This window comes from Brassica napus, chromosome C8, assembly GCF_020379485.1.
Source record: "Brassica napus cultivar Da-Ae chromosome C8, Da-Ae, whole genome shotgun sequence".
Classification (NCBI taxonomy): domain Eukaryota; kingdom Viridiplantae; phylum Streptophyta; class Magnoliopsida; order Brassicales; family Brassicaceae; genus Brassica; species Brassica napus.
The window spans coordinates 31277676-31301935 of NC_063451.1; the positions used below are offsets into that span (position 1 = coordinate 31277676).

Here is a 24260-nt window from a genome sequence, read left to right on the forward strand (position 1 = left end):
GTCCAATGGTAAGTCATAGTTGGAGCTGGATGAATAAGTGGAGAGGAGGCGTTGTTAAGGCGCGTGGTGTGCCCTTTTAAAATCCAATAGCGAGTTTTGGTTGGATTAGGAGGGTTTCAGTGGATCAGAAGACATATGAAGACGCAATCTACAGCGACGGTTATCCTAAAACTAACGAGTTGGTGTCGAGTTTTCAGGACTCGGTTTGATTCTCATCTAGTGTAGTTATGAACTTTGCTTATGTTAGTTTTGGCTCTGGGTTGATTATAATTCAACCGCCGGCCTCTGTCTCTGGGATTAGTGTATCCTCTAATCGCCGGCTTGTTGTCAGTTTTTAGGTTCTAGATCTTTTGTTTGGAGTGGTAATCTGCATTGTCATGGTCTCTAAGTTTGTGTTCTTCAGTTAAAATATCAGATGACAAAAAAAAAAAACTACGCGGACAGAGTCTGACAAACAATCTGTATACATTTTTCACTGTTATTTTATTAGCTGGAAAATATAACCAGTCTCTTTATAATACTACATGGGAGGATAAAAATATATCAAAATGCAGCTTATATAGCACGAACTGACGACAAAAAAATAATAGCACGAACCATATTGCAACGTGCTTACGGAATTAGCAACTATATATGCGAGCCATTGGTTGTTGTACCTCTTACTATATTATCTTCTGGGGTCAAAATTTCCATTTATTCATTCTACTCTATCTAGTAAGCGTAGTTAATTCCTTTATTTAGTATAGTTTATTCCTTTTTTGTATATACCGTAATACACACACACACAAGATCTGCAACTACCATCTAAGATGCAAAAGATCAATACATATCTAGTTTCGATTATGAAGTTTTCAAAGCTAATGTCAAGGTATACAAAGTTACTAACTAATATTATTCGATATTAATTATGGTTTAATTGGTATCTACGAAATTTTATCAGAAAAATAATAAGTAGTAAATTGTTTTCGTTAGAGTTAGATTGATCAACCACTTGTGAGAGTCTAAAGTTAACACTCTTTCAAGATATCAAGTTTTGTGAAATGTGTGGAGTGTGGTAGAGATCCGGTCGGAGAATATATAAATTTTATTTTTAAAATAATGTAACAAACACCCAAAGGTGCTTTTCAAGTTTTAATTATATAATAATCCATCGGCAGCACTATTATGTCCACTCCGGTCGGAGAATATATGCGTACCATATTTGTAGTCAGTACTGGCTTTCACTTACATCCATAATCACTGCTCATACTTTAATAACCGAGTTTTCTTATGTTATATATCACCAACAAAAAAAAACTGTTCTATTAGGTTTCACTAGAGGCCGAGTCCCGCGCAAGCGCAGAGTTATTTGTGCATGCTGTTGTTATTTAGTTTTACTTAATGTTAGCGTTGTTAGTTATGTTATTCTTACACTTATGTTGGTGTGTGCAGTTATTTGGCAAAGCAGAAAGTTGGAGGTGGTGGAATTAGTAGGGAAGCAGCTGTTTGTTGTTGATTACGTGTAGGACGCTTTGTGAACGAAGACCAGTTGATACATATATATTTCTTGTATTTAGTTGTCTGCATCCCAATTCACACCGAGGAACATATGATGATGTGCTTGTGTCACTTTTTCTGGGGGTTTTGTTTTGTTTTGGTGGCTATTGGATTTTAGTTGGTTTCTTTGTTGCATTGTTTAACGTCGATGCCATGTAACCAGAACCGGCCTGTGGGCCAAGCCAATAAAGCAGTGGCTTCCGGCCATTGTATTTTAAGGAAAATTTCGGCCACAATTTTCAAAAATTTTCCTTTAGCCTAGTGGTAAAATGTGAAGTCTGTAGGCGTTGTTACCTACAACCAGAGTTCGAATCTCCTTACCAGCGGCCATTTTTTTTTAATTTGCTTCTGGTCCTGGATTTCTTAGGACCGGCTCTGCATGTAACTATCTGAACATGTTCTCATGCATGAAGCAAAAGATATGCTTATTTTCACGAAATGCAAAGATCCATCAACGTTCCCCTTTATTTAAAAACTAAGTAACTCTTCTCGTGGGAGATAGTTTGCAGATAATTAAAGACAATGAAGTTGAAAATAGGAAAAAGCATACTAAAATGGTTATTTCATTGACACATAAGCTAAGTGGGGATGACAGTTTGATGGACTTGAAACAATCACTCACGTGCATCTTTTCTTCGTTTTCAAAGCTTGGAATTGCTTCATCAACTTCTTCGGCTCTCCTGGGCACATGAACCGTGTAGCTAACAGTTGCTGCTGGTAGTATTGATTGGCAATCCACATATGGAGTTTTGTTGGTGCTGGCAGTCTGAAACACAGTTGTACGTGTGTGTTATATTAGATGATGTTATTCTGTTAAATATATGCATGAAAGTACTATATTCAGCATAAATTGTTTAGCATCAACATGTTTCTTGAGAAAAAATAGATGATTATCCCTAAATATTTTTGGACTGACCGTGGTGACCACCATGACAAACTGGGTTATATCATCTGAGTTCATAAGACCCCTAAAAGGGCCGCATCATCGTCAGTCACACAAAGCAAGTACACGTAGACCAATAGTTTTAGTTTTTATGAAATATGGAAGGAAGAAATCATTCATGTTAGAGTGAAGATGACGATACCTTTTCTTTTAGCAAAAGGAGGGTGATTCCCATAAATTCACCATTTTTATTGATGTTGCGGGGATCCCAGTAGCTGAGGAGATGGCCAACAAAAAACTTGGGAAGACCGACAAAGGCGGAGAGCGTTGAAGGTGGTGGGGAGGACGGCAATAGCATCAGAGACAAACATGCTCAATAATTGAAAAAAACAGTGCTCGTAGATATGAGAGGTTGGACTCCTGGATCTAGCATGACCTATATATAGCGAAACCGTTCGTATCAGTTATGAGACGCTAGCGTTTTTGATGGTGTGCGTAAAGAGGGGGAGATGAAGAGATAAAGGGAGACTAAGAGTTCCATGGATTTGATTGGAGAAGTTTAGACAATAGCGTCTGTGTATTGGAGGGGAGGCGCAGGATTGGGAAAACCATAGGTCTCAGTCGAAGACGAAGAGCTGACGACTTGCAGGTTTTTTAGGACCAGTTTTATGGTTTATTAATATATGCTTAGGCTTTAATCAAATGTATAAACTGATATAATAGATGGGCTAGCGAGTTAAAAAAAATAAGCTCACAAATCAATCAGCAAATAATAGAGAACATGATTTGTAAATCATTTTATTTATTTGTGGGACATTATTAAACCGACCTTCATAAATATATATTATTTTCGGCAATCAATGTAAAAAGTATCCTTTAGTTTAGTGGTATAAATGTTGGTGTTTATATGTCAATAACCCGGGTTCGAGCCATGGGATTGACATTAATATGGTGATGTTGTGGGGATGCATTTGATACAGAAAGAAGAGAAACATCATCGTCACCATATCATATGATGTAGCAAAGTGTTAATTGGTTGTTGAGTTGATATTCTCTTTTGTTGGAAGTGGTCCTTAGTTTTGTGTCTGTGGTCCAACAAACGTTCACAAACTTTGTCTTTAATTCTGTTTCCTAATCTTAAAATGTCACTAAAGTTAACTTATTAAGGTTTCGATCCACCAGAAACCGGAAAAGTTGTCTCTGAATCATTCTCTCGCGTTACTTATTTCATTGTGGTCCTTCGATTCATGTTTTTTTTCCTCTGTATACTTGCTCTTACCAAAGTAAACAAAGATAAAAGAAACAAGAGAAGAATAGAAGAGAACCATATTTCGTGTGGGCCTGAGCCGGTTCAGAGCTTCAACTCGATGATTCCATAATTGAATATATCCTGTAATATTAATAAGAAATGAACATATAATAATAAAATACAAAGAACAAAGGAAAACTATGTACCGGTGATTCCAATAGAAGATTAATTATATTAGTTTGGATAACGATTTTGCGATACAAAATAAACTAAAACTAGAGCTAGCTTTTTTGTTTCTACACAAAATTATTTGTTATATATACTCAAACTAATTAAGTTTCTATGGTTTATATAAAGCCATGATCATGTTTTTAGTGGACACGTAGTTTTCTTCATGGAAAAAATCCTTGTTCGGAACTACGATAGACGCTAGTCGGACGACAATTCCGGACCTAACGAATTATCAAAAAATCGCAGATTAAGTGGAGTATATACGCGGGAACTAGTTAAATATTATTTTATTTTATTATAATATTTAAATTAAATATAAAATACAAATATATTAGAATTTAATTGTTTTTGTATGTTATTATTGAAATTTATTATTGATTTTTTTTTTAAAGTTAATTGTTAGCAATACAATTAAAAGAAAAATTAATTTATACTATTTTTTGAATTTTTATCGTATGCATAATTGAACAAAGAATTCATTGTTTCCTAGTGGCCAAGGCATTTGCGCTGACTCTGAATAACATGGATTCGACGCCTCCTATCTACATATTAATTATTTTGCATTATTACTATTAAAATGGACAAAAGTTCTACATCGCTTACGTACGAAAAGAGATGCAAAATCTCACTATATATATAAAGAATAAATGTGTAGGAAATGGTAATGTAACTGGGCTTCATGATTTCCGAAAACCTAATAAATTCTTTCATAATTTGAAATTTTGGCCTATTTAATATTAGTTGGACCGATTAGTTGATCAAATGGACCGATTAGTTGGTCAGATGGGCCAACTAATTGGTTAAATGGGGCGAGTAATTGATTCTTTATTTTGTTGGCCGATTATGCTAAAATCGCTGCGGCTGATGTCCATATTGTGATTAGGCAGCCGCGTTTTCGAACAGGGAAAAATGTATAATGTTTTATTTCTAGCATTTTTTCTACTCTATATTCTATTTTAAACTTTTTTTTTAAATGTGCTCTATTGGCTTATTAAGTCAGTTCCAATAATAACACATTTAATGCTACAAAATAAATAGTATTTTGTTAAATAAATCATTTGTATAAGTTTTTGCAAAAAATTATTTGATTTATGTTTTTTTTTGAACAACTTGATTTTTGTTTTACTTAGACTTTTGTGTGTTGTCAATATCTCCTTTTAAACGCGCCTAACTGTTATCGTGCTTTATGAGCTTCCCGCCCCAGGTACGCAAAGTCAAATATTATTTCATATTTTTGGAATAAAAGTTACGTTTTTCTCATAGTTCATCATTTGTTTAACAAAAAGGTCGCGTAGATGTATAGTTTACATACAAATAAACATAGTAAATAAATCAAACTCAAAACTAAATCAGTTCGTGCCACGTTAAACATAGTTGATTTGTAGTTTATTTTATGTAGATGCATTAATGGAAACTAATTAAATAGTCAAATATCTTTCCAAATGTAACCTATTACTAGCGTCTCTTTGGTCTCACAAACCGGCGACTGAGTGCTCTATTTTTTTTTGACTTGTCAAGCAAATTTACAATTAATATACAGTAAAAACCTTATAAATTAATAATGTTGCAATTTTATATTTTATTAATTTATAGAGTTATCAGTTTACAATTTTTTTTAAAATTTTTTTTCTATATATGATATATTTCTTTTCTAAAATAAGAAAAATATTTGATTTTAGTGTATATAGATTAATTAAAATTTTGAATTTTGACATTTATATTAGTTTTATCATATTATTTAGTATATATAAAAATATGTCTCACAAAATTTAAATGTAGTTTTAGATAAAATTTTACTAAATCTCATCAAAAAAATATTAAATGTTAAGAAATATAAAAATATTATTAATTTATATAAATTATTAATTTGTAATTTTAATGAGACCATAATTTTACGTAAAATATTCTACAAAATATTATCCTATTATTTTATCGATTTGTTTATATTTTGAATCAATCCAATTTGGAACCATAAAAATCTATTAATTTATAATGTTTATTAATTTATCGAGTATTGATTTATAGTATTTCTTATGTATATACAATTACTCTAAATAAGTAAATAACGAACAAAAAATGAATAAAATAATCAATTCTTTTTCATTTTCTAAAATTATATTATTTATATTTATAAAAAATAACACATAATTCATATTCATTCATGTATTTTAAAAGAATTATAAAACAAAAATATTCTCTATCAAATTAGAAAAGTAACATATATTTCTCTTCATTTTTATCTTCTTGTTCTTTTCTCTTTTCTTTTTTTTTTCCTTTTTATTCTTATTTTTTAATCTTCACCTCACCACCCGTTAGAGCCAGTATATATATATATATATTTTTGTCAACGAGCCAGAATATATATAATCATTTGATTGGATACCTTGTGTAAGGTTGACAAAAAAAGGATACCTTGTGTAAATAATATTTTTCAGATTCTTTTTGGTGTTTAAGAGTGCCAAAGATGGATGGGCTGGAAAGGGTCCATATAATTAGGCCTGGAACTTATTATCCGAGATCCGGATTCGATCCGAGATCCGTTTCGGATCCGCTCCGAAAATAGGATATCTGGAGTGTCCGGATCCGAATCCGGATAGTAAAATATTGGATCCGTGCAAACCGAATCCGGATCCGGATATCTTAATTTTTAGGTCCGGATATCAGGATCCGGATCCGTATTTTTAAAATACATTAAATTTTTAAATTTTATTAATATTAATATTTGATATATTAATATTTATACATGAATTAATCTTATAATATTATATTTTAGTTTTTACAATATTATAAACATCTATAAATATATTTATAAATATTTAATTTATGTATTATATTAAAAAATAAGTATTTTTTTTGTTAAAAAATTATTTTTAATTATTTTAACGGATCCGGATCCGGATCCGAATCCGGATATCCGCGGATAATAGAATATCGAGACGGATATCCGAAACCCGGATATCTGGAAACCACGAATCCGGATCCTGATATTAAATCAACGGATCTGACGGATCCGGATCCGTCTCAGGGCTACATATAATTACAATACTTAGTTCTTTACTTCTTTTTTGTCATTTCTTTATTAACCAACTTTGTTACCAAAGCGATGGCTTAAAAGTAGGGTTGTTCAATATGCCAAAACCAAACAGTACCGAACCGAACCGAACCGAACCGAACCGAACCGAAATAGATAATATGGTTTGGATTTGATATATACCATACAAACCGAATGGATATGATTTAAAAAAAAACCGTAGGATTTGGATATGGTTCGGTATATAACCGATAAAACCGAATAAACCGAATAAAACCGATAAAAAATATAAACATGTAAATATGTATATATTTTATAACAACGCATGAAAATCATAAGTTAATTTTTTTGCTAATAACTATTACCATATTTTTTACAGTAAAAATAGTCCTGATTTGTAAAACACTTGAACTATAATTAAATAACAATTCATCGCAAACATGCTTCTTATTTTCTTAGTCTTCTTTTGATCTTTTTGCTTTAATTTAGCATTGACTAAATTGAAATAAAGATTATAAATTTGATGATAACAATTAGTGGAAATTCTTCACAATTTTTTTTTATCTATAAACGAATAGAGTTTCGCGTTTAATAGATGAAACATGACTTTGATGAACGTTAAATATGAAAGAATATAATAACTTATTTTTTGTGCTTCGTGCTTCTGTTTTATTTTTTGTTTTTTATTTTTATTATCAAAATTTTGAGCTTTGATTTTAATTATAGATTTGATTATTTTATTAGATGATAGAAACATTTTTTATTTTTGTTCTTTTATTTAAACTTATAATATTTTTTTAATAAATGAATGTGTTTACAACAAGACTCTAAAATTCATATAATATGATCCTAAAATAAAGAATTATGTTTTTTGGTATAAAACCGAATAAACCGAAAACCGACGGTTTATAAACCGAACCGAACCGAAGTAAATATGGATTTAGAATGGTAGTTATATTTTACTAACCGAAATACCGAAAAACCGAAAAAACCGAACCAAAACCGAACCGATATCCGGATTGAACACCCCTGCTTAAAAGCAGAAAATATTCCATTTTCCATTTTCGACACAGATATCATTCTTTTTCTTATCTGAAGGAAAATGCGTTTTATTTGAAGACTAAATTCAAGAAAAAAGTGTAGTTTCAAAACATTCCAGTGAACATGACCCTCTTTTCTAGAAACAAGAATCAGTTAATTAACTTTAGAGGAACCGAGGAGGACTTATAATGATTTCGTATCTAATTTAAATTGGATTATGTGTATCTTTGGCTCACTCACTCTCCAGTCTCCAGTGTTGAGTCTTATAAATAATCAATCTAGTAACCAGATAAACATCTACGTATCTTAGTTTATTCATTATTTTGCGAAGTACACAATTCTACTTTTGATACTTCCACGTTTCCACGCGTTGGTTTTTTATAAGTTTTATTATTTACATTAAAACTATTTATATTTAAATATTATAAATCATTGAAACTTTATTTTATATTAAAAATAATAAATATAATATGTTTTTATTCTAAGATCATATAGTAATTTTTTTGGATGAAATTTCAAATTTATTGAATTATCAAAAGAATGTTATATACAAATCAAACTTTTTTAAGAACTGAATTTTTTTTCTATAGATATAAAAACTACTCATAAGTTGTTACTTCAAACCTTCTTCTTAATAACCCTTCCAACTTATGATTTTGCTTGTGCCGGAGTGAACTAATCATGTTCTTCATTGCTTTGTTTATTAGTCCTTGCATGTTGTTTGTAAAAGTTCTCGGCTTCTTCATTATTAGCCCTCGCATATTGTAAATTTTATTTTGTTGGTTTGAGTTGACCACTAACAATAGTTTTTGTTAGAGAACACAAAATTCTCTTTTTTTTCTCGAGAAGCCAAATTCTTTTTTTTCTCGAGTTTTTAAAGGACGGTATTACAAGAATGCTTCACCCCTGGATCCGATTCGTTCATATTCCCCGTCATATGGCTGGAGGAGTATTACTTCTGCTAGATCTCTGGTTTGTAAAGAACTAACTAAAAGGATTTGAACATGATCATCTATTTCAGTATGGAATGATCCCTGTCTCCCATCCACTCGCCCGAGACCAGCTAACAAAAACCTTCATATTAGTTACCCGGAACTCACAGTGGATTCTCTCATTAATCCGGAACCCTGAACATGGAATTTACAGGCAATTAGGGACTTGGTGGATCCACACGATGCAAAAATAATCGAAAGTATACCATTGAGTAGAAAGCGGATGGAGGATATGAATAGATGAAATTTCACCAAGAATGGGAAATACACGGTACAATCAGGGTACCAAGTGGAAGGGATTTATTCTGACAAGGAAAAACCACCAAAATTTTATGGTTCCAATGTTGATATACTCAAAGTTTTTTTGCTGGAAAGTGAGGTGTCCTCTAAAGTTAAAGCATTTTTATGGCAGTTGATATCAGGTTGTATAGCGGTAACGAAAAATCTAAAAGCAAGAGGAATACAAGGAGATACTTGATGTGCACGGTGTGGCGATACAGAGGAATCAATAAACCATGTGTTTTTTGAATGTCCCCCAGCTCGTCAAGTCTGGGCACTATCTAAAATCCCATCAAACCCGAACTTTCTCCCTATTGGCTCTCTTTTTGCTAATATGGACCATATATTTTGGAGAGTTAATCCAAAGATGGAGGATCATCAGTTTGCATGGATATTATGGTACATTTGGAAGGGTCGGAACAATAAAGTATTTAGTAATCTTGATATTGATCCCATGAAAACACTTCGACTAGCAGAAGTAGAATCAACACTTTGGGCTGAGGCACATGTTAGTAACAACATGTGTGCACAAGAAGTACAAGTCATGCCTAACTTAGGAACCACAGGAAGATGGTGCTTCACGGATGGTTCATGAAAAGATAACGATCTATTTTCAGGGAAAGGTTGGCTCAGTACATTACCAAGGTATGATGGTTTACTAGAGGCAAGGAATGTAAGGGCATGTCTTTCACCGCTTCATTCGGAGATGGAGGCATTAATTTGGGCAATGGAATGCATGAGAAATTTAATACAGTTTCTGGTTACGTTTGCAACGGATTGTTCTCAATTGGTGAAGATGGTTTCGGAACCAGAGGAATGACCAGCATTTGAAAGCTACCTGGAAGATATTAAGCCTTTGAGAAGAAGTTTCGTTAACTCAGATATTGTTCATGTGCCTTGGACGGAGAACACAAGGGCGGATAGTTTGGCACGTAGTGCTCGACAACAACCGTCTTTCGTCATACACATGGATTCAGAGTTACCACATTGGTTTACAGAGTCTATATGAGTCTGTGAATGTTTTTGCTGTAAAAAAAAATTAAATAAAAAAATTAAGGAAAATAAAATGATTTATATATTTTTATTTGATTTCTATTTCAATTTCATATAGTTGAAAAAATATAAAGTAAAAATAGTTACTTTTTCCTAAGAGTATCAGATTTTTCAATAACTAATTTATATAGTTGAAAAAATATAAAATAATAATTTCATATTATTACAATAACTAATTTTTTTCACAATAGTAAATTAATACACCAACTCCAAGCCAAAATCATTGAAAATCAAATATAATGTGATAAATTATAAAATTTAATTTTTAAAATAATAGACAAATAGTTTCAACAATGTCATAAATAATAATTAGTACATATTTTGTAGCAACAAATGATGTTTTATAATATATGTTTTTCAGTTTATATTAGATCTTCAATTTTGTAAAAGGATAAGTTTATTATTTTAGTTAAAAATGACTTCTGTAATATTTAAAACTTACTTATGTAAAATATTTAGTATACATTAATAAATCAAATTTATTATAATGTGTTGAATATGTATTTAGTAAAATCTTTTTCTAATTCAGAGACTCTTTAATCTTGCAACTTACGCTTTAATCTTGTTTATTTAAATTGTTGTGGCAGGTAATGAGATTGTTTACTTGAGGATTAGTGATAAATATTTGTATTGTAAAGATAATTGTGTTGTAAAGGATAATGGTCCACTCATCAATATATCATTGCCTATATTTTAAAATCTTCTACTCCATCTGTTTCATATTACATGTTATTTTAACATTTTTTTCTTGTTACAAAAAGAGTGTCGTTTTAAAATTTCAATGCAACTTTCAGTTCAGTATTAATTAAAAACGCATTGATTTTATAAATAATTTCATTTATCTAAAATACTATTGGTTGAATATGTGTAATTAATAAGAACTTAAATGCATTTCAATCATTTTCTTAATCTGTGTGAAAAGTGTCAAAGTGACATTCTTTAAGAAACGGATGGAGTATGTTTTTATTTGGAAGCTTAACATTTTTATTATTATGTTTTGGTTGTACCTGAAAGAGTGTATTGACAATGATCTTCAACACTAAGCTGATAAGGCAAACTTAAACCCAGTTTTGGAGTTATATTATTCTGGTTTCATGTAGAAACTCTGAGTCTCTTACTTTCTTGTGTTCTTAAAGAATGTACATAATCAATTGGTTCAGATTCAACTGCTTTTCACAATAGCTACCTTTGTTGCTGTCATTTTTTTGGCCGCGAGTTCTCGGAATATATCTCCTTGAATTTTTTTTAGAGATGAGGCGATGTTCCAATGGTGGCATTCGTATAATAGGTTTATTTTTCTTATTACAAGAGAATTTTTACCATTGGTATAATGGAGAGTAAGGTTAATCTCTTAAGTCAATTCTCAAAGATAAACAAATTTGAACGTGAAACTGTTTTTTATTTATTTATTAATAATCTGCTATGTTGAGATTTAGATGCACCATAAGAGCAAACAAACATTAAGAAATGGCCAGGGGAACACTTTTTGGAATGAGTAAAACCGATAATGGTGATGCGTGAGATGGTTAGGCTGTAAGATATCTGTACGGTGTAGGTCTTCATCGATTCCAGAAGACTTATTTATAGGTCGATCTTGTATATGTTACAGAAACTGTTCGTGAACCTGAATAAATGAGGCGGAGTGGGAGGAGAGGTGAGGTGGAGTTTAATGACTGAATTAAAGCAGGTGTTTAAGAAAAAGAGAAAAAGTTACAGAAAATCTAATCAGAGACCACGGCAAACGATAGGGTTAAGGGGTCGAAGAAGAAGGGGAAGACAAAACTGATCTAACCTTGGCAAAGCGGACCACAGTTACGAAAGTAGAAAGGGCACAAAAATAACTAAAGCCCATCAATGCTTTGCACTAAACGAACGGGTTCAGAAAGAATAAAAAGTTGTTTCTCTGCTCGATATGTGTCGAAAAAATGGGATATGAGGGGTGATGTGGTGCATTATGGAGCCTTTTTCTTCTACTTTATTAGTATATATAGATAGATAGAGAGATGTGGAAATAATGAGGGTGATTTGTTGGACTTTATTTCCATACTTTAGCTTTATTTATTTTTAATTCACTAAATTTTACCAATTATGTTGTAGCTTTACTTTTAAAAATTAAAGTCTACATCAACTTTTTATTTAGTTTTACCAATCATGTTTTATCTTTATTTTTAAAGGTACAACAAAAAAATAAAGCAAAACTTTTTCTTATGTATTTTAGGCAAAAACCCTACATCTTATTTTTATAGGCCATAGAATTTGTAAATGAAAAAAATATCTATAATATTAAATAAATTATATAATCATAATAAAAACTTTTATAAATATTTTAATTTTGAATTTGAGTGTTTTTAAATTATTAAGATATTTAAATAATATAAATATTATTTACATATCACATTTTAAATTACAATAAATTTTGATAATTTATCAAAAAATATTAATATAAATTATTTTAATTGATATAAGATAATAATTTTATATATACAACACATATTTCATATATTTTAATTTAAAATATCTACATCTTACAGATTACAGCTACAACAAATTTAACTATAGCAAAAGTCTCTGCAGAAAAAGTCTACAACAACAACTTTACAGCTACAACCGATTTATCTACAGCTAATCATCTACATCTAAATTTTTAAAGCCACGGTCGAACCAATCATCACCAATATTTCAGTTGTTCAAACGACATCGTTTGTTAGTTGTTACGGGCTTATAACTTAATATGGGCCTAAAGGCCATTAGTCTAAAGAAGTGTAAATCCTTGAGATCGTAAGTTCGTAACCCTAAACTCTTCTCTTGGTATCAAAGCTATTGCTTAACTCTTCTCCGTCGTTCTCCGAGCAAAAAGAGAAGAACATGCAGATCTTTGTGAAAACCCTAACGGGGAAGACGATAATTCTGGAGGTTGAATCATCAAACAATAAGCGTTATAAGATCAAGCACAGGCACAAGGAGGTGAAGCTCGCGGTTTTGCAGTTTTACAAGGTCGTTGGAACAGGGAAGGTTCAGAGGCTGAGGAAAGAGTGTCTTTCGGTTAGTTGTGGTACTGGAACTTTCATGGCTAGTCATTTCGATAGGCATTACTGTGGGAAGTGTGGAACCACTTATGTCTTCAAGTAAGAGTGATGCTTATCATTTAACATGATTACCAAAAAAGAAAGAAAAAAGAGTGATGCTTATCATTAGTATTACTACTCCATCCGTTTCAAATTACTTATCGTTTTAGACTTTGACACACATATTAAGAAAATATTTAATTTTGTATATCTAGATAGATAAAACATCATTACCAATATACCTAACTACGTTTCAACCAATTAAAAATAGATAAAAATATAAAATCAATAAATTTTGCATTGAAATTATAAAACGACACTTATTTTGAAACAAAAATTTTACCCTATAACGACAAGTAATCTGAAACGGAGGGAGTATGTTTTTGCCTCTTTATTTGTGTTATTTTTAATTGTTTTGAAACTGAAACCTATAATGGCCAATTTTTATTCAGATTTTTTTTTTTGATACGGCTTTAACCTTTTTACCAGATTTTTTGTGGTTAATTCAGTAGTTGCATTATGTCTTTATAGTATCTCTAGTGAGTAGTGATAGTTTGTCTTTTTGGAGGCAAAGTTCAGTATGTTGTATCGATTTCTTTTTCCACATTTCACCACTAACGTCTTTAATTTTGCTGTTGATCCGAATCTGAACAATCACAACTTCTAAAACCAAAATTCTAAAGCCATAAGTTCGTTATCAGTTGGGCCTGTTGATCCGAACCTGAACTAACATTCCCATCGGTAGTTGGGCCAACTTCATTCAAAATGCTATTTTAATCTTCTTTAACATCTCCCAATAAAAACACGCCACGTCTTCATCCTTCCATTATAACCGATTGGATAACGACCACCTCGGACGGTGTCGGAAACGTTTCATACCCCGACGCTGGTGGCATTCTCGTAGATAAATTCGTGATCGGCGGGCGTTCCACCGAGGCCTGTACTTATAAAATAATCAAAGTCCACCGCGACGAAACTCAATCCTTACATTATTCGTCAGAAGAAAAAATCCAAAAAAAAAAAAAAAAAAGTTTCGTTCCCTCTTTCCACAACCCCCAGAAGTCAAAAAGACAAAAACTTTCGAGAGATTCAGGTAAAAAGATTCAATCTTTAATCAAAATCACGATCAGAGAGTTTGATTTGGTCTGCTTTATGTGTTTTTTGATCATTTCACTTGTGAAGGTTGGAGAAGATGGGTTCTGAAGGACCAAAAGCAATTACGATTCACGTGACTGGTTTCAAGAAGTTTCTTGGTGTTTCGGAAAACCCTACTGAGAAAATAGCCAGTAATCTGAGATCGTACGTGGAGAAACGAGGGTTGCCTTCAGGGCTGAGTCTTGGTAGCTGCACTGTTCTTGAGACTGCAGGGGAAGGTGCAAAGTCTCAGCTTTATCAGGTTTTGGAGTCAAGTGTTGCTGTTGTCTCTGGAGATAAGAACATCAGTGGAACTGTTGTTTGGGTGAGAGAGAGACTCTTACTAGTTTCTTGATTATTGACGAATATGTTCTTTGTCTGTGAACTGTTTTCTACTTAGTGTCTTCAGTCTAGTATCTTTTTCTACTTAGATTGTGGTAGAAGTGTGGTTTTGCCTTTTCTGATGGTGTAAAGATCTAAAAGACATGCCTTTTCTCTTGGCTGTTGTGCTTCTTTAGCTTCATCTTGGAGTAAACAGCGGAGCGACAAAGTTTGCCATTGAAAGACAAGCAATGAACGAAGCTCATTTCCGTTGTCCTGATCAATTAGGCTGGCAACCACAGGTAACACCATTCACTTTCCCATTACTAAGAAACTCATTTTCCCTTTTTAAACGTTTATTTAAACAGCGGATTCCCATTGTTGTTGAAGATGGAAGCATTACAAAGGCAAAATAGGTATACATCATATAACATACACTTCACTTCCAAGTAGTTTCTTTTTTCTTTTCTTGCAACATTCTAATAATATGTTTTTCTTTTTCTTTTGGTGTTGTTAAAGACTTCATGTTCGATTTTGAAGTTAAGAAAGGGTTCGATGTGGTTGAGCCAGACGACGCTGGACGGTTTGTGTGCAACTATGTGTACTATCATTCTCTGAGGTTCGCAGAGCAAAAGGGACAAAAGTCTCTGTTCGTTCACGTTCCTTTGTTCTCCAAAATCAATGAAGACACACAGATGCAGTTCGTGGTCTCTCTCTTGGAGGCAAATTGCAACTACTTACAAGCAAATTGCAACTACTTGCTAAGTGTTTTTGTGGCCAGGTGGTGATTAACTTGAGGGCAAAAGTGAAGCCACCAGGATTCGAGTCCCGGCCACTGGGAAATTAACATTTCGGCATCGCCAAGGGACCGACACGTGGTAACACTAGTCTGGACTACTTCTGTGGGGCCATGATACCCCTATATAATTCAAAAAAAAAAGTATCATGTATAATCCTTCTACGGAAGCAATGTGTTCTTTTGTTGGGAAGGGGTGGGGGGTTGTAGTTTGTGATGTAAAGACGATTGTTTTTGGCTCTGAAGCTTTCTAGGTCTTGTAGTAAAGCATGATTAGGAAAAAAGAGCCTCCTGTGTAATCTATAAAATAATCTTATTCAAAATGTCGAAGGTTGGATTTGTATGTTACTTGAGCCCTAATATGCATAAAAGTAAAGTGTTTAACGAGCTTTATTCACCTAGCATCTTCTGCCGGACTTCGATCATCAGTGGCTATGCTAGAAATGGCATGGTAAGAGAGGGCGTTGACATGCTGTGAGAAATGGATCAAAAGAATCTCATACATGACGATGTTACAATCTTGTCTGTGATATAAGGACAGTGTTTTGCTTTAGCTTCATGAGAAAAAGAAGAGCCAACTTAATTGCAAAGTTCGAATCTGAGATTTGGTTCTTTCACTTTCAAGCCATCACACATGATTGACACTCTACAAGGACAACACAAGAGGATAAGCTTCTTTTATTTGCCAGGTTGGTGCAACAAACTCATTAAATTCTCTGTCACATAATATACTAAAGAAAGTCTGTTTTACATTCTCTAGAACCATGCTACGTCTCAAGATCTTAAAATAGCAGCTTGAGGTAACAAAGAGTTGATAGATTCTCAGGGCCTTCTTTCTCGTTTTGTTTTGTTTTTTTTTTCTTATCTCAAATCTCATGGGACCAACATTCCTCAAGTTGACCACTAAGTTTTTTTTTGTGCCGTAGAGGTTTTGGAGTAAAGCAAAGAAGTGAAAAAAGCACATGACTTGTGCTTTAAGCATAGATATTGTAGACAAACAAGTCCTCTTTCTTCATGTACTTTTAAGCCAAGCCAATAAACCCCCATTAATTAGTATTCATATAAATTCAACCTCAAACCATTAATCTCTGCAAAGAACCCTCACAATATAATTAAACTAGAATCTTCTCTTGGTGTTTTGATAGAGGCATATGATGGATAGGCTCTTCATTCTTTCCCTTATTGGTATACTAATGGTAACTGCTTATGGAGTTGCAGCGAAAATGGTGTACACCGATCTCGACATCCTTGAAAAGCTTGAGAACTTTGACATACCGGAAGATGATGCTGATGATTATGATACAAAGCTCTTTGATTGGCCGTCTTTCACAAGCCGGAGTTCTGGTAAGAATCTAGTGAATGTGGATACATTTGGTGCTGCTGGAGATGGTGTTTCTGATGATACTCAGGTGCGTTTTAAATCATTTTGCTGACTCCATGACAAAACATGAACCGTAACTAATCTGTTGTTGTGCAATGTTTTTTTCTCAAAACAGGCATTTGTGAGCGCATGGAACAAGGCATGTGGTATGCCAAAATCAGTGTTGCTGGTACCACAAGGACGGACTTATTTAGTAAATGCAACAAAGTTTAATGGTCCATGTGAAACAAAGTTGGTCATTCAGGTCAGTTTAACATATAACATTTTTGTTTATCTTCAGCAGCAAAACAGAAACTAGACAAAGATCATATACTAATTCAGAAACCTTTTTTTACAGATTGATGGAAAAATAGTAGCACCAGATGAGCCTAGCAACTGGGACCCAAAGTTCCAAAGAATCTGGCTAGAGTTTTCGAAGCTCAAAGGGGTTGTGTTCCAAGGGAATGGAGTTATAGATGGTTCTGGCAGCAAATGGTGGGCTGCTTCTTGCAAGAAAAACAAGTCCAATGTAAAAATATCTTCTATATCTTTCTTTAACTCAAAAATGTAAACCTCTCAAAGTTTCTTATAACAGAATCTTACATCTTTCTCTCTCTCTCTTGCAGCCTTGCAAAAGTGCACCAACGGTAAGAAAACCATTGCCTTTTTTTTTATTAATGGCTTTTTGTTTAGTTTGTTTCAACTAGCTTCTTTGTTTTCCATGCAGGCACTAACTATAGAATCTAGTTCAGGTGTGAAAGTAACTGGCTTGACGATCCAGAACAGCCAGCAGATGAATTTCATCATTGCAAGGTCAAACTCAGTTAGAGTCTCCAAAGTTATGGTCTCTTCTCCAGGAGATAGTCCCAACACTGATGGTATCCATATCACTGGTTCTACCAATGTTGTTCTTCAAGACTGCAAAATCGGCACAGGTTCTCTTTCTTTCTTCTTAAACTACAAATGAAAGATCTTCGAACTCCAACTACGGATGTAATAAGATTGAATTTAAACAGGGGATGATTGTGTCTCTATTGTGAATGCAAGCTCGAATATAAAGATGAAGAAGATCTATTGTGGACCTGGACATGGAATCAGGTAACATCATCAAATCACTAGATAACATCTTTTCCACATCAAAATCATAATTCTTTTGAGTTTTTTTTCTTTTTGTGCAGCATTGGAAGTCTTGGGAATAATAACTCAACAGGCATTGTAACAAACGTTGTGTTGGACACTGCCTTCTTGAAAGAGACAACTAATGGACTCAGAATCAAAACATATCAGGTAACAAAATAACTCCTATAAACTTAAAGTTCTAACCACATCAATTTTTATTCACTGTGTACTTGGAACAGGGAGGTTCTGGGTATGTTCAAGATGTTAGATTCACAAACGTTCAGATGCAAGACGTCTCTAACCCGATACTCATTGATCAATTCTACTGTGATAATCCAACTTCATGTCAAAACCAGGTAAGCTTTACAATCACAATACAAACTCAAAGATGAAAGTAATTAACTCAGATATGTTTACTTTTCTCTATAATGTAGACCTCAGCGGTTAAGATCAGCCAGATAATGTACCGGAACATAACCGGGACAACAAAAAGCGAAAAAGCCATCAAGTTTGCATGCAGCGACACTGTCCCTTGCAGCCACATTGTCCTCAACAACGTGAATCTTGAAGGCAAAGACGGTCAAGTCGAAGCTTACTGTAACTCAGCTGAAGGTTTTGGGTATGGAGTGATTCATCCATCTGCTGATTGTCTGTACTCGCACGACAACAAGGGCTTGGACCAGAGTCACAAATCAGAACCTGTATTGGTTACCGAGGAAGCTGAGACTGGCCACGACGAGCTTTGATGGTGGTGGTGATGTTTCTAAGTGTTGTAGTGAGGGATGATTGTATGTGTAATATAGTTTTATGAAGCATATGATACAGTAACAAAAAGATTTTTATTTTTAATAGTCAACCATACGATTGTTCTTCACAGCATGTCCACCTTTTGTACCATACTGCAACAAGTCAATGACGGACTTTAACTCGAAATGCCCCTCCCTCTCCGTTAGAAATGCTGAATTCACCCTGTAATAAAAAAGAATATATTTTTTATTTTTTTTTAAATATAAAATCGGGTAAAACGTGGTTAAAGACGCTAGAGACCTTAATGAAACCAACTTATTACCAACCCGACCTGCTCTACCCGACCCAACCAAACTGAACCGGATCCTATTCTCTAAACGAAGCGTTTTGTCTCTCTCCCTCTCCACCTAAATCTAAATCCCGTCTCGTTCCTCTCCGGCTTCTCTCTTGCGATTGCGACGAAACCCTAGCCTCCGTGCATTGTGGCTTTCTTCGTCGTCCTCCTTCGTCTAAATCAAGAATCCATTAATCTCTCCGTAGACGTCCTCTCTCCCTCTTATTTCTCGGGTCTCAACTCTCTAGAATCGAGAACCGCTTCGTTTCTTCTTCTTTCTCCGACGAAATTCTAGTCTCCATCTTCGTTCCTTTCGTAAGTGAGTAGTTTCCTCTGAGTATTGCATTGTTGAGATGTAATAATTGATGTTTGCTATGCGGTTTGCATTTGGAGTAATTGACGGTGACTTGTTGTGTTCTTAACAGCGTTTCTAACTTCTTGTACAGGAAATGAAGGGCCGAAAAAGAAAGAATCCATCTACTACGTGCGTTGGAGTCTCCAGTAGAACTAGAGCTAGAAAGGCGGTCTCAGCTGGGAATGAGCCGGCAAGAGAAACGCCTGTAGTTTCTCTCTCTGTTGATTCAGAAAGTGATGACATGTCTGCTGTATCATCTAAGGTAGTTTTTGCACTCGTTTCATTGTCAGTGTGAAAGTATACTAGTTTTAGTAGTAACAAATGACTAATACATATATATTATGATTGCAGGCAAGGCAACCACCACAGCCCCTTGAATTATACTTCAAGAGCACAGAGTTCACGAAGACTTGCAAGATTCAAACCAAGTGCTTTGTGAAGAATACAGTGGACGTGATTAAGAAGCTTAAGGAGGAGGTTAAATGGTTCACAACCCATCCTCAATTTCGTCACTTCTTCCACATGCCTGATGAACAATACCTGAAGCTCCAAGGAATGTGGATGTTACTCTTGCGCACCATTTCGACTGAAGAAGAAGATGTTGCATGGTTTAGTCTGAATGGTGTTCCCATCCGCTATTCTATGAGGGAGCATGCCCTCATCTCGGGCTTAGACTGCCATGAGTATCCAAGGAAATATTTGAAGCTCGGGAGTACGAAGTTTGTGGATTATTACTTCGGTGGACTAAAGAAGATCACCATAACAGATGTGGAGCAGAAGCTGTTGTCTATGAAGACGCCATGCAATGATAGATTGAAGATGGCTGTCTTGTTCTTCCTTGGTCGGGTTATCAGAGGACAGGCAAAGGATTCCGGACCAGTAGACCCGTTCATCTTAAGGATCGTGGAAGATTTGGATGTTTGCAGAACATTTCCATGGGGTCGTTTGACATTTGAAGATGCAATAAAGAACATTAAGCATATGATGGAGCTTCTGAAGGGTGAAGTGCACCCGGCATGCGGCTTTCCTGGATTCATAATTCCATTAGAGGTAAAGCATACAATCTAGTCAAATATGAGTTGTTTTATAACCGTAAATCTGACAGCGCTACAATATTTGTGTAGATTTTGGCTTTTGAGTGTATTCCTAAGCTGGGGAAAACATTTCGACTATCTGCAGACACACCTTCTGAAGATTGTCCTAGGATGTGCAAGAGCCGCTTTACAAAGAGTAGCATGAAGGGCTATCCTTTGGAAGATATATATGCTGCACTTGGACACACAAAGGTATATGTATATATACTTTGTAGTAAAAACTAGAAGAATATAATAAAATTTAAACTGATTTTCCTTTTCTGTTTTTTTTTCAGGTTATTAACAGTGTGTTGGTTCCAACTGTGGGTGAGGAAATCATGTTGGCTCGTATAATTGATGAGGAGCGAGAGTATCATTGTGAGGGAAGCACAATTGATACTTGGAACCACTGGCTAAATGTGAAGCAGAAGAAGATATTTTGGAAAGAGCTATACGACTTGGATGTTGCTGCACGAGTGTTTAAAAAGAAGAAGGACAAAGAAAAGGTGACGTTTTTAGAAGATTCGTCTTCTAAATCTGGGTTGGAGAGCTTGAAAGCTCTGGAAGAAAAGATTTTGGGGGCCATGAGTGAAGGGTTTTCTGGTCTTAAATCAGTGGTGGAGGCAAAGCTGGGTGATATGGATGTGAGGATGAGTAAATTTGAAAAGAACCAGCGCCAACTTAGAAGAAGGGCTAAGAAAATAGAAGAAAAGCTGACTTCTATTGAGAGCAACAAAAATGAGGAGAGGAACTATGGTGAAGATATGGATTTTGGATGGGATGATAGAGATTATGGTAGAGCTGAAGGGAAGGAAAACAGTGAGAAGGCTAAGGAAGACAAGGAAAACAGTGAGTCTGGCGAGGAAAAGGATGTGGTCTCGGGTGGGGAAAACAGTAAGGATGGTGAGAAAGAAAACAATGAGAAGGGTGAAGAAGAGAAAGACCAAGAACCTGAAAAAGACAAAGAAAACAGTGATTCTGTTGAGAAAAGCGAAGAATACATGGAGGAATCAGATGGAGAAAGTTCTCTGTTAAGGCTTCAGGAAAGAGTGAGAGTGCAAGCAGAAGAATTTTGGAGGACAATTGATGATGAGTCTGAGGCTGAGGAAGAGGTTGAGAAAGAGGGTGAGGAAGAGGCTGAGGAAGAGGTTCAAGAAGAGAAAGAGGGTGAGAAAGAGGCTGAGAAAGAGGTTCAAGAAGAGAAAGAGGCCGAGGAAGAGATTGAGAAAGAGGGTGAGGAAGAGGCTGAGGAAGAGGTTCAAGAAGAGAAAGAGGGTGAGAAAGAGGCTGAGAAAGAGGTTCAAGAAGAGAAAGAGGGTGAGGAAGAGGGTGAGAAAGAGGCTGAGAAAGAGGCTGAGAAAGAGGTTCAAGAAGAGAAAGAGGCTGAGAAAGTAGAATCCAAGGGAACTCCTACCTCTACCGGAGTAATAGTCATTACACCACGTGGTAGAACTAAGGCAGCAGCTGCGAGGAAAGCAATCTCTATATCACCAGAGATTGTTGTGGTAATAGGGATTGCTGAGCTAGCTGAGAAAGAGGTTGAGGTAGAAGCTACTCAGAAAGAGCAAGAAGCTATTCAGACTGAGATTGTTGAGAAAGAGGCTGAGGTTACTGAGAAAGATGCTGAGTTAGCTGAGAAAGAGGATCAAGATGTGGATGAAGAGGAGGAAAAAGCAGAGGAAAGTGAAGATAATCATGTGGAGAGTCCCTCTGAGAAACATGCTGAGCTAGCTGAGAAGTCAGTTGAATCTGATGTCGATCTAGATGTAGAGGAAGAGGAGGAAAAAGCTGAGGAAATTAAAGATAATCTTGTGGAGAGTCCCGCTAAGAAACAGACTGAGCTAGCTGAGAAGTCAGTTGAGGTAGAATTAAAGACTAAGCGCAAGCCTAAGGTCAAGGTCATAGCAGTGCCGTATGGCATTCCCAGAGCTGAGAGACTAGCAAAAATGAGAGCTGAAGCTGAAAAAAAGAAAGCTAGAGCTGAAAAAAAGAAAGCTAAAGCTGATGGTGCACCTAAGAAGAAAGGCAGGCCGAAGAAGACTGAGGCTACATTGAAGCCATGTACGCCGCTGCTGGAGAAGAGAAAAAGTGAACCATCACGGTGGGTGCAGTCTCCTTTCACTGAGGGAAAGACTGATGAGCTAGAAGTGCCAAAGAAGAAGCTTAAAACAAAAACCTAAAATGCTTAGCTTATGGATGTTATGTTTCTGCCTAAAATGCTTCTCTTGAACTTGTTAGGATGTTATGTTTCTGCTTCTGGATATTATGTTAAGTTTCTGGATGTTTTATGCTTTTTAAACATGTGTGGTAACTCAAAATTACAGGGGAAACTCTGGTCAAAATTTTGGAAAAATACTTCATAATTTTGAAAAAAATTACTTTTTAAATTTTGGAAAATATTTCATAATTTTGAAAAAATTACTTTTTAAATTTTGGAAAAATACTCAATTTTATAAAATAATTAAAAACAGTTTACATGTAAAATGCAAACCACATGTAAAACGTGCATGGATAAAAAATGCACATGTAAAACGTGCAGCCGTCATATATTTTGATATTATATTTTGATTACACTTAGTAATTCTTGGTAAGTTTCAAGTACTTAGTAATACTACCTTACACATAGTAATCTTTTGGCAATTTTTAGGTTTATCTAGTAAAACCCTGAGAAAATGAGTTTTTTTGTAGTAAAACTGATGCTTTTACACTATAATAATTATTAAAGAAGACATTTTCAGGAAGCATTTGTCAGGAATACGTATTTTTTTAGATTTTCCTTACTATGGTCTAACCATTCATACAATAACAATGAAAGTTAAGAGAGTTTTTTGAAAAAATGAAAAGATTTTTCTTAAACTGCTGAAATAATCATAAAAAATAGTCTTAATATATATTTAGTAAGTAACTAGTCTACAAATTGATAATAATCATAAAATATATATCGATTATACATACTAAACATAAATACTCATACTAATATATATGTGGTCCAAATAACACATAGTAAACCCAGTATTCCTAGTAGTTCAAATAACACATAGTAATTCCAGTAGTTCTAGTAGTCCAAATAACATATAGTAATTCCAGTAGTCCTAGTAGTCGGAATAGCACAATGAAACAAATTTCAACAATCAAACACCTGAACCTAAACCACTTCCACATTCAAAATACGCTGCCATACCTCTTCCTCTGGCTCTCCCTGTGTCTGTGCTTGTGGCTCTCCCTCTTCCACTCCCTCTGCCTCTTTTTCCTCTTCCACGCGCTTCTCCTGCTGATGGTTTCCTTGTTTGTTGTGGTTTTCCTTTCTTGACTTCAAATTCTGGAGGAAGTACTTTCTTTGCTCTAATTTCTTCTGGTATAACCCAATCAGACATATGAGGAACATGATATATTGTCCGGTGATAAGCCAAAGCCCATTGCTCTACCAAATAGTACTTAGAACAATACTCAGATAGATGGAGTTCCTTTCCCGCTTTCTCAGTCATGAATGTGGCAGCAGCTACTGCATGAACACATGGATATTTGTCTTTATCAAATTGCCCACAGGTGCACGTGTTCATAGCCATGTCCACGGTATAACGCTTCCCGTCACTACCATGCACACTGTACTCGAGATGGAAGCTGTTTAACTCATCAACCCGAAGAAACCCTGCATCAACAC

At 34.7% G+C, this 24260-nt stretch overlaps 3 protein-coding genes and 1 pseudogene across 3 annotated transcripts; all 4 read left to right on the top strand.

Moving 5' to 3' along the window:
* The first annotated feature begins 13681 nt into the window (after positions 1 to 13681).
* On the top strand, positions 13682 to 15959 carry LOC106416176 (annotated as a pseudogene).
* A 735-nt stretch (positions 15960 to 16694) lies between these two features.
* Positions 16695 to 18966, top strand: LOC111199834 (probable polygalacturonase At1g80170). The gene is made up of 9 exons (XM_022690283.2): positions 16695 to 17020; positions 17108 to 17236; positions 17330 to 17500; positions 17598 to 17618; positions 17699 to 17906; positions 17988 to 18069; positions 18150 to 18258; positions 18330 to 18446; positions 18525 to 18966. The coding sequence occupies exons 1-9, from the start codon at positions 16763 to 16765 to the stop codon at positions 18834 to 18836; spliced, it is 1407 nt and encodes a 468-aa protein (XP_022546004.2). The 5' UTR covers positions 16695 to 16762; the 3' UTR covers positions 18837 to 18966.
* Positions 18967 to 20048: 1082 nt separating this feature from the next.
* LOC125591741 lies at positions 20049 to 20845 on the top strand. The gene is made up of 2 exons (XM_048766554.1): positions 20049 to 20576; positions 20651 to 20845. Exons 1-2 carry the CDS (start codon positions 20049 to 20051, stop codon positions 20843 to 20845), a joined length of 723 nt encoding a protein of 240 aa, XP_048622511.1.
* A 92-nt stretch (positions 20846 to 20937) lies between these two features.
* LOC111199983 (neurofilament medium polypeptide-like) lies at positions 20938 to 22779 on the top strand. The gene is made up of 3 exons (XM_048766914.1): positions 20938 to 21502; positions 21596 to 21766; positions 22112 to 22779. The coding sequence occupies exons 1-3, from the start codon at positions 20938 to 20940 to the stop codon at positions 22777 to 22779; spliced, it is 1404 nt and encodes a 467-aa protein (XP_048622871.1).
* Positions 22780 to 24260: the final 1481 nt, after the last annotated feature.